The 11,360-nt window shown below is 48.4% G+C and overlaps 1 protein-coding gene across 1 annotated transcript; it reads left to right on the forward strand.

The window, feature by feature from the left end:
• The first annotated feature begins 646 nt into the window (after positions 1 to 646).
• Positions 647 to 5,929, forward strand: LOC143364270 (uncharacterized). The gene is made up of 2 exons (XM_076804706.1): positions 647 to 4,412; positions 5,112 to 5,929. The coding sequence occupies exons 1-2, from the start codon at positions 647 to 649 to the stop codon at positions 5,927 to 5,929; spliced, it is 4,584 nt and encodes a 1,527-aa protein (XP_076660821.1).
• The last annotated feature ends 5,431 nt before the right edge of the window (positions 5,930 to 11,360 follow it).

Raw genomic sequence — 11,360 nt, forward strand, 5'->3', positions numbered from 1 at the left:
TATCAAATCCCCTATCCTATCCTCTATCCTATCCTATCCTATCTGTTAGACGCGTTCAAACGGTCTATTCCTATGGCGAGCACCGAGAACACCCCCCTCTCCTTTCGTCGTCTCGGAACGAGCAGACACCGCGAAGCGAGCTCCCGTGTATGAAGGTGGTGGGGCGTCTATCAAGCATGTAAATAGGCCTCCCGAAAAATTCGAATAAGTTCCGTTGTAACATCCTCTGCGAGTACACGCGAATATTTTGCTAACGTTCCAGTAGCTTTGTAATCGGTCGGCTTTGTCTCCCCTGCGAGATAACCACGGGTTCTGTAAAGCATCTCTCCTCTGCGAGAATAATTATAGATCAAGTTAGTGCAATAAAGACAGTTTGTGAACCGCAGAAACCCGGTTGACGCCAGTGCAGCTTCCTAGTTGTAGTTCGACTCCGTACGTCTCCTTTCCACTCTCTGCACGCGATCCAGTGCATTGTCCTTTTCGCGGACTCTTAATTCAAACCAGGGTCGGTGAAACAGTTTTTGGTCCTTCGAGCCGGATCTCAGAGAGACAGTTCGTACGGGTTCAGTTTAACGGCGACAATCAAACCGTCATTTTCAAACGCGGGTGTCGAGTGTCGTGACATTCAAGCCGCAAACAATTCAAAATGAATACAAGTGCCATGGAGACCTTCGAGGCGGTCCTTGAGCGACAAACGCAAGCGTTCGCTCAGCTGACAAAAATACTGTCGAACACCAAGAAAAGAGGGGTCGACAATTTTACGGTGGAGTACCTGGACGCCAGATTAACGATGTACCAGGAGACCTGGACGCAGATCACCTCCTTCAACGGGTACCTACAGGCGTACCGAAAGGCGGACAAGACGAAGCAGGACCTTCCCTACTTCAAGGCCAACACCATGGACAGGATGGAGGACGCGTACCTCGAAGGCTGGTCTTACCTACGGGAGCAGCTGACGCATCTACGCCCCCCTATCACACCCCCTGCGGCGAATTCTTCGATGGCGTTCCCAGTACCGACGGTAACTCGTCCGGCGCACGTACAATTACCGCGAATCGAACTCCCGAAATTCGACGGCGATTATACTCGTTGGAAATCCTTCGAATCGCGATTCAATTCCGCGGTAATCGTGAACGGGACTCTCACGGATGCGGAAAGACTGCAGTACCTGCTTAGGGCATTGTCGGGCGAACCACTCGAAGCGATACAGCACCTCGATGTATCTGACGCGAACTTCCAGATCGGTTGGAACCGTCTCAAGGAGATTTACGATAATGAACGAGTCATCGTACATACGTTGATGCAAAAGCTTTATTCGTTAAAAACGATCAAATTGTCTCAACTCGACTCACTGAATCAGTTCGCGATTCATTATCGCAACACCCTCGAGGCGTTATATCATTTAGGTAGAGGCACAAAGGAGGATCACCTTGTCCATTTCGTTTCGAGCAAGTTCGACCGCGAATTAGAAACGGAGTGGAATAAAACTCTCGGCGATGCGCGATCCTACCCGAAGTACGATACTCTGGAAAAGTTCATCCTCGAACAAACCGCGGCAGTCAAAATGTCGAGTCAACCGGCGCCGTCGCTTCAAACCTCTTCGGGCCCTTCGAAAACTTTGCGGCAAAAAACGAGCGCGCACATTATCGAAGAAAGTAGGGACTCCACTACCTGCTTCCTTTGTAAAGAAGCGCACGTACCCCGCGACTGCAGCATGTTTCGTAGCCTCTCTCCACTCGCTCGATTCGAAACATTAAAAAACCAGCGTGTGTGCATCAATTGTCTAGGCGCAAATCACACCGTCTCGAATTGCCCCAGCACAAATGTCTGTAGACAGTGTGGGGAAAAACATCACACGATGTTGCACCGCGGAGAAACCAGGGCCCCCAGCAGACCCAAAACGGTCAATTATCGAAAACCGGCAGCTTCGCTCCAGCCGCCGCGGTCAAACGCGTCTGTCCCTGCGCGGACCCTGACAACGCCCCTATCGGCCGAAGCCTCTGCGCAGCCCTCAAGTTCGGGAGGGGTAGGTAGCAACGTCGCGACACATTTCGCCGAAGCCAGCCCGAATGGCACAAGGACTGTCCTACTAGCTACCGCAATGGTCAAGGTCTTCGCGCCTAACGGCCAGTCACGATTAGCCCGCGCGCTGTTAGATCAGGGGTCCCAGTCCTCGTTCGTGTCCAACAATCTGGTACAACAGCTGCGTATGCAAAAGGTCCGATCACCGATTTCCGTGACCGGTCTCGGCGGCGAGCAAACAAGCAATATAAATTACAGCGTGCATCTTCGGATAGGCTCGTCCAAACAGGCGTCCCCCGCACTGTCGACTCGCGCGTTCATTGTGCGCAACATAACGCAGTACGTTCCGCCTCCAGTCCAGGTAGAAAACTATAGTGCCCTGTCCGATCTCGCGCTCGCGGATCCCACGCCCGCATCACAGCAACGGATCGAATTGCTCCTAGGCGCGGACATCTTCGCGCAAATTCTCCGACCTGGCGTTCGACGCACCAGTGACCAAGGACCGATCGCGCAAAACACGGTTCTCGGTTGGATCTTGTCCGGATGCCTCAATACAAGGAATTCTCCTCGCCTCGCGGTCACCGCGCATCTCGGAGTCACCATTGATCCGTTGGAACGCGCGTTAGCTCGTTTTTGGGAGACAGAAGCAGTCCCCGAAGCGCGTGCTCTCACTCCCTTGGAGATAGAATGCGAACGGCACTTCGACACTACCTATTCGCGCGACGACGACGGACGATTCATTGTGCGGTTGCCGTTTCTTAAATCGGTCCCCGAGGACTTCCTCGGAGACTCGCTCCGAGGAGCCACCGCGTCCCTTGAACGTCTGAATCGGAAGCTACGCGGCAACGATGCGGTCAAACGCGAGTATAGCGAATTCATACGCGAGTATGAGTCGCTCGGTCACATGACCCGTCTCGATAACGTCGACCGTTCGAGGAATTACATTCCCCATCGTGCCGTTATACGCGAGGGAAGCTTGACCACCAAGCTACGAGTCGTTTTCAACGCGTCGAGCCACACGTCAAGCGGGTACTCCTTAAACGACATCCTCCACACTGGCCCGAAATTGCAGCTCGAAATTACGCGAATACTGCTCGCGTGGCGACTCCACAAATACGTATTTGTAGCGGACATCGAGAAAATGTTTCGGCAGATCCTTGTCCACCCACAAGATCGCAAATACCAGTGCATCTTGTGGAAAAACGAGTCTAGCGGCAGTCTCGAATCGTTCGAGCTAAATACCATTACGTATGGAACCGCCTGCGCCCCGTACCTCTCGATGCGCGTGATCCAAGAGGTAAACACGTTGGAAGGTTCGGAATACCCCCTCGCGGCCCCGATTCTCCGCAGCAGTGTTTACGTCGACGACGTGTTCATGGGCGCGCCGGACAAACAGCTGCTCGAGCAGACTAGAATACAGGTCTGTCAGCTGTTATCTCGAGGTGGATTCAACCTGCGAAAATGGGCGGGCAATGACGCAGAATGCCTGCGAAATATTCCCGAATCGACACACTCGCACGCGGTGGACCTGCGAATATTCCAGGATTCGGAACTCAAAGTTCTCGGTGTAAGGTGGATGCCCTCGGACGACGCGTTCTACTTTAACCTGCAAAAATTCGCGGTCAGGCAGGAGAAAATGAGCAAGCGCGAATTGCTCTCGGAGATCGCGACGCTATTCGACCCTCTGGGATGGTTGTCGCCAATAATCATTCGAGCAAAGATACTGATGCAGCAGCAATGGCTCGAGAAAATCAGCTGGGATGACTGCGTGTCGGACAACACCCGCGAATCCTGGAACACCTTCTGCAAGGATTGGCGGGCGTTAAACGCAATGAGGATTCCGCGATGGATTCAGTACGCCCCTGACTCACTCGAAATCCAATTGCATGGATTCAGCGACGCATCTCGCGCAGCCTTTTCGTGCGCTATTTACGCCCGCGTGACGTCTCTCACCGGCGAAACGCACACAACGCTGCTCACAGCCAAATCGCGAGTAGCCCCGATAAAAACGGTCTCCATCCCTATCTTAGAGTTGAATGGAGCCGTCATGTTGACCGAGCTGGCCGCTCACGTGACCCACTCGATCGGGATACCGGTAAGTCGGACAGTTTGCTGGACGGACTCCACGATTGTCCTCGCATGGTTGCGGAAACATCCCGCTGCTTGGAAGACTGCAGTGGCCAACAGGACGTCCAAAATCCACACCACGCTGCCGAATGCCGCCTGGAAACACGTGCCGACGCACTGCAATCCGGCGCATTTAAATTCGCGCGGCGTGAACGCCGAAACGCTGCTGTCATCGACGTTGTGGATCGAGGGACCGGCCTGGTTGAAGAGGGACGAAGAGGATTGGCCCGTTCAGCAGACCTACGAAACGGAGGAAGGGAGATGTAAGACCGCCGTCCATAGCACAACAAAAATAGAGGACTGGGATGTTCTGTCTCGCTTCTCCAGCTGGCAACGCCTGATCCGCGTATTCGGTCACGTGCGGCGATTTATAAACACGGTGCGAAAACAAACAAGCACCGCGTTCCCCTCGTTCCTGACCGCCCCTGAGCTACGCGACGCGGAAAGAACAATACTGCGAAGCATCCAACGCAGTTCGTTCGCAGCTGATATCTCCGCGCTCGTCCAGGGAAAACCGTTGCCCAATCGCTCGTCACTCTTGCCGCTCAACCCCTTCATAGACCAATACGGAGTCGTACGCGTAGGTGGGAGGCTCAGAAACTCCTTTTTGCCCTGGGAAACGAAGCATCCCGCGATATTGCCGAGACATTACGTTTCCGACCTCATCATTCGGGAATCGCATCTTCTCTCCCTGCACGGCGGAACACAAATAACGACATACACGACTCGCCAAAAATATTGGATACTAGGGTTGCGTAATTCGGTCCGCCGCGTGATCCATCGATGCGTCAAATGCACGCGTTGGCGGGCGGAAACCGCCACGCAGGTAATGCAAGACCTCGGGACGTCACGTTGCCGTCCGTCCCGTCCATTTACTCACATTGGAGTAGACTACGCCGGTCCATACCAGGTTAGGGACGCACCAGGGCGCGGAAAACGGACGTATAAAAAGTACATTGCAGTATTAATCTGCTTTGCTACTCACGCGATCCATCTAGAGTTGGCTGATGATGGTTCCACGGCTGCTTTTCTCGCCGCCTTCGATCGCTTCACGTCCAGACGCGGTGTTCCTCTGACGATCACCAGCGACAATGGGACGAATTTCGTAGGCGCGTCCAACGAACTCGCTCGACACTTCGTCGAGATAACGAACGCAGACGAATTGAAAAGCCGATGCTCCACTCTCCGAATTCAATGGAAGTTCTATCCCCCGGGTGCCCCTCACCACGGAGGAATGCAGGAAGCCGCGGTCAGGTCGACTAAGCATCACCTTCGTCGAATCATGGGGTCGTTCGCGCCAACGTCGGAAGAGATGTACACTCTACTCTGCAAGGTGGAGGCCACCTTAAACTCGCGCCCGATCACGCGGGTACGAGACGACCCGGAGTGTCTGGAAATTCTCACGCCAGGACACTTCTTAACCGGTAGTCCACTGGATGCACGTCCGATTCCTCCAGTGAGTGACGCGCCGACATCGCACTTATCACGATGGCAGCAAATACAAAAGTTCCACGAACTGCTCTGGCGAGTATGGTCCCGCGAGTACCTGCAGGAACTGCAGTCGCGGTACAAATGGCAGGCCGCTCAAAAGGAGATAACAGAAGGAGCCGTAGTCCTTTTGGACAACCCCCTCCTACCTCCTAATAAATGGGAATTAGGGAGGGTAACAAAAACGTTTCCAGGTAGCGACGGGCACGTACGAGTGGTGGAGGTCAAGACCGCGACCTCAAAGTACAAACGACCCATCACCCGTATCTGCCGGTTACCGGTCAACAATTGACACGGTACCCCCGAACAGGCGCTACGTAACCGATCGCGCGTAACGCCAGCACCAAGCGAGCGACGTCACGACCTATGTGACGTAACATTCGCGGCCGGTCGTCGGCCCGGGTGTCAGTCGCGAAATTGTAAATAGTTAGAATGTAAGGTGTGCGTGTGTGTGTGTGGCTGTGGGGAGCTCGCCGAGACAAACAAGGTTTACTCTGGTCCTGTTGCGCGATCGCGCAAGGCGGGCGGTTTGTTAGACGCGTTCAAACGGTCTATTCCTATGGCGAGCACCGAGAACACCCCCCTCCCCTTTCGTCGTCACGGAACGAGCAGACACCGCGAAGCGAGCTCCCGTGTATGAAGGTGGTGGGGCGTCTATCAAGCATGTAAATAGGCCTCCCGAAAAATTCGAATAAGTTCCGTTGTAACATCCTCTGCGAGTACACGCGAATATTTTGCTAACGTTCCAGTAGCTTTGTAATCGGTCGGCTTTGTCTCCCCTGCGAGATAACCACGGGTTCTGTAAAGCATCTCTCCTCTGCGAGAATAATTATAGATCAAGTTAGTGCAATAAAGACAGTTTGTGAACCGCAGAAACCCGGTTGACGCCAGTGCAGCTTCCTAGTTGTAGTTCGACTCCGTACGTCTCCTTTCCACTCTCTGCACGCGATCCAGTGCATTGTCCTTTTCGCGGTATCTTAATTCAAACCAGGGTCGGTGAAACACTATCCTATCCTCTATCCTATCCTCTATCCTATCCTATCCTCTATCCTATCCTATCCCCTATCCTATCCTATCCTCTATAATATCGTACACTCTATCCTATAATATCGTCTATCCGATCCTATTCTCTATCCTATCCTCTATCCTATCCTCTATCCTATCCTCTATCCTATCCTATTCTCTATCCTATCCTATCCTCTATCCTATCCTATCCTATCCTCTATCGTATCAAATCCCATATCCTATCCTCTATCCTATCCTATCCTATCCTATCCTCTATCCTATCCTATCCTATCCTATCCTCTATCCTATCCTATCTTCTATCCTATCCTATCCTCTATCCTATCCATTCCACTATCCTATCCTATCCTCTATCCTATCCATTCCACTATCCTATCCTATCCTCTATCCTATCCTATCGTCTATCCTATCCTATCCTCTATCCTATCCTATCATCTATCCTCAATCCTATCCTTTCCTGTATCCTATCCAAACATCTATCCTATCCTATCCTCTATCCTATCCTGTCCTCTATCCTATCCTATCCTCTATCCTATCCTCTATCCTAGCCTATCCTCTATCCTATCCTATCCAATCCTATCTTCTATCATATCCTATCCTCTATCCTATCCTTTCCTCTATCCTATCCTATCCTCTATCCTATCCTATCGTCTATCCTATCCTATCCTCTATCCTATCCTATCCTCTATCCTATCCTATCCTCTATCCTATCCTATCTTCTATCCTATCCTATCCTCTATCCTATCAAATCCCCTATCCTATCCTCTATCCTATCCTATCGTCTATCCTATCCTCTACCCAATCCTATCCTCAATCCTATCCTATCCTCTATCCTATCAAAGCCTCTATCCTATCCTATCCTCTATCCTATCCAATCCTCTATCCTATCCTATCCTCTATCCTATCCTATCCTCTATCCTATCCTATCCTCTATCCTATCCTATCGTCAATCCTGTCCTATCCTCTACCCTATCCTGTCCTCTATCCTATCCTTTATCCTAGCCTATACTCTATCCTATCCAATCCAATCCCCTATCCTATCCTCTATCCAATCCTATCCTCAATCCTATCCTTTCCTGTATCCTTTCCTATCCTCTATCCTCTATCCTATCCAATCCTCTGTCCTATCGTATCCTCTATCCTATCCTATCGTGTATCCTATTCTCTATCCTATCAAATCCCCTATCCTATCCTCTGTCCTATCCTATCCTCTATCCTATCCTATCTTCTATCCTATCCTATCCAATCCCCTATCCTATCCTCTATCCAATCCTATCCTCAATCCTATCCTTTCCTGTATCCTATCCTATCCTCTATCCTCTATCCTATCCAATCCTCTGTCCTATCCTATCCTCTATCCTATCAAATCCCCTATCCTATCCTCTGTCCTATCCTATCCCCTATCCTATCCTATCCTCTATAATATCGTACACTCTATCCTATAATATCGTCTATCCGATCCTATTCTCTATCCTATCCTCTATCCTATCCTCTATCCTATCCTCTATCCTATCCTATTCTCTATCCTTTCCTATCCTCTATCCTATCCTATCTTCTATCCTATCCTATCCTCTATCCTATCCTATCGTCTATCCTATCCTATCCTCTATCCTATCCTATCCTCTATCCTATCCTATCCTCTATGCCATCCTATCCTCTATCCTATCCTATCTTCCATCCTATCCTATCCTCTATCCTATCAAATCCCCTATCCTATCAAATCCTCTATCCTATCGTCTATCCTATCCTATCCTCTATCCTATCCTATCCTATCCTCTATCGTATCAAATCCCATATCCTATCCTCTATCCTATCCTATCCTATCCTATCCTCTATCCTATCCTTTCCACTATCCTATCCTATCCTCTATCCTATCCTATCGTCTATCCTATCCTATCCTCTATCCTATCCTATCATCTATCCTCAATCCTATCCTTTCCTGTATAATATCCAAACATCTATCCTATCCTATCCTCTATCCTATCCTGTCCTCTATCCTATCCTTTCCTCTATCCTATCCTATCCTCTATCCTATCCTATCGTCTATCCTATCCTATCGTCTATCCTATCCAATCCTCTTTCCTATCCTATCATCTATCCTCAATCCTATCCTTTCCTGTATCCTATCCATTCCTCTATCCTATCCTGTCCTCTAACCTATCCTATCCTCTATCCCATCCTATCCTCTATCCTATCCTCTATCCTATCCTATCCTCTATCCTATCATATCTTCTATCCTATCCGATCCTCTATCCTATCCTATCCGATCCTCTATCCTATCCTCTATCCTATCCTATCCTCTATCCTATCCTATCCTCTATCCTATCCTATCATCTATCCTCAATCCTATCCTTTCCTGTATCCTATCAATTCCTCTATCCTATCCTGTCCTCTATCCTATCCTATCCTCTATCCCATCCTATCCTCTATCCTATCCTCTATCCTATCCTATCTTCTATCCTATCCTATCTTCTATCCTATCGTATCCTCTATCCTATCCTATCGTCTATCCTATTCTCTATCCTATCCTATCCTCTATCCTATCAAATCCCCTATCCTATCCTCTATCCTATCCTATCCTCTATCCAATCCTCTATCCTATCCTATCCTCTATCCTATCCTATCGTCTATCCTGTATTATCCTCTATCCTATCCTATCCTCTATCCTATAATCTATCCTAGCCTATCCTCTATCCTATCCTATCCTCTATCCTATCCTATCCTCTATCCTATCCTATCCTCTATCCTATCCTATCCTCTATCCTATCCTATCCTCTATCCTATCCTATCCTCTATCCTATCCTATCCTCTATCCTATCCTATCCTCTATCCTATCCTATCCTCTATCCTATCCTATCCTCTATCCTATCCTATCCTCTATCCTATCCTATCCTCTATCCTATCCTATCCTCTATCCTATCCTATCCTCTATCCTATCCTATCCTCTATCCTATCCTATCTTCTATCCTATCCTATCCTCTATCCTATCAAATCCCCTATCCTATTCTCTATCCTATCCTATCCTGTTTCCTATCCAATCCTCTATCCTATCCTATCCTCTATCCTATCCTATTATCTATCATCAATCCTATCCTTTCCTGTATCCTATCCAATCCTCTATCCTATCCTATCCTCTATCCTATCCTATCCTATCCTCTATCCTATCCTATCCTATCCTCTATCCTATCCTATCCTCTATCCTATCCTATCGTCTATCCTATCCTCTATCCTATCCTATCCTCTATCCTATCCTATCCTCTATCCTATCCTATCCTCTATCCTATCCTATCCTCTATCCTATCCTATCCTCTATCCTATCCTATCCTCTATCCTATCCTATCCTCTATCCTATCCTGTCCTCTATCCTATCCTATCCTCTATCCTATCCCATCCTCTATCCTATCCTATCCTCTATCATATCCTATCCTCTATCCTATCCTCTATTCTATCCTAACCTCTATCCTATCCTATCCACTATCCTATCCTATCCTCTATCCTATCCTATCTTCTATCCTATCCTATCTTCTATCCTATCCTATCCTCTATCCTATCCTATCGTCTATCCTATCCTATCCTCTACCCTATCCTCTATCCTATCCTATCCTCTATCCTATCCTATCCCTTATGCCATCCTATCCTCTATCCTATCCTATCTTCCATCCTATCCTATCCTCTATCCTATCAAATCCCCTATCCTATCAAATCCTCTATCCTATCCTCTATCCTATCCTATCCTCTATCCTATCCTATCCTATCCTCTATCGTATCAAATCCCATATCCTATCCTATCCTATCCTCTATCCTATCCTATCTTCTATCCTATCCTATCCTCTATCCTATCCTTTTCCACTATCCTACCCTATCCTCTATCCTATCCTATCGTCTATCCTATCCTATCCTCTATCCTATCCTATCCGCTATCCTATCCTATCCTCTATCGTATCCTCTCTTCTATCCTATCCTATCCTCTATCCTATCAAATCCCCTATCCTATCCTCTATCCTATCCTATCCTGTATCCTATCCAATTTTCTATCCTATCCTATCATCTATCCTCAATCCTATCCTTTCCTGTATCCTATCCAAACATCTATCCTATCCTATCCTCTATCCTATCCTGTCCTCTATCCTATCCTATCCTCTATCCTATCCTCTATCCTAGCCTATCCTCTATCTTATCCTATCCAATCCCCTATCCTATGCTCTATCCTATCCTACCCTCTATGATATCGTATACTCTGTCATATCCTATCCTCTATCCTATCCTATCCTCTATCCTATCCTATCCTCTATGCCATCCTATCCTCTATCCTATCCTATCTTCCATCCTATCCTATCCTCTATCCTATCAAATCCCCTATCCTATCAAATCCTCTATCCTATCCTCTATCCTATCCTATCCTCTATCCTATCCTATCCTCTGTCCTATCCTATCCTCTATCCTATCCTATCCTCTATCCTATCCTATCCTCTATCCTATCCTATCCTCTATCCTATCCTATCCTCCACCCTATGAAATCCCATATCCTATCATCTGTCCTATCCTATTCTCTATCCTATCCTATCCTCTACCCTATCCTATCCTCTATCCTATCCTATCCTCTATCCTATCCTCTATTCTATCCTAACCTCTATCCTATCCTATCCACTATCCTATCCTATCCTCTATCCTATCCTATCTTCTATCCTATCCTATCCTCT

Source organism: Halictus rubicundus, unplaced genomic scaffold (assembly GCF_050948215.1).
Source record: "Halictus rubicundus isolate RS-2024b unplaced genomic scaffold, iyHalRubi1_principal scaffold0393, whole genome shotgun sequence".
Lineage (NCBI taxonomy): Eukaryota > Metazoa > Arthropoda > Insecta > Hymenoptera > Halictidae > Halictus > Halictus rubicundus.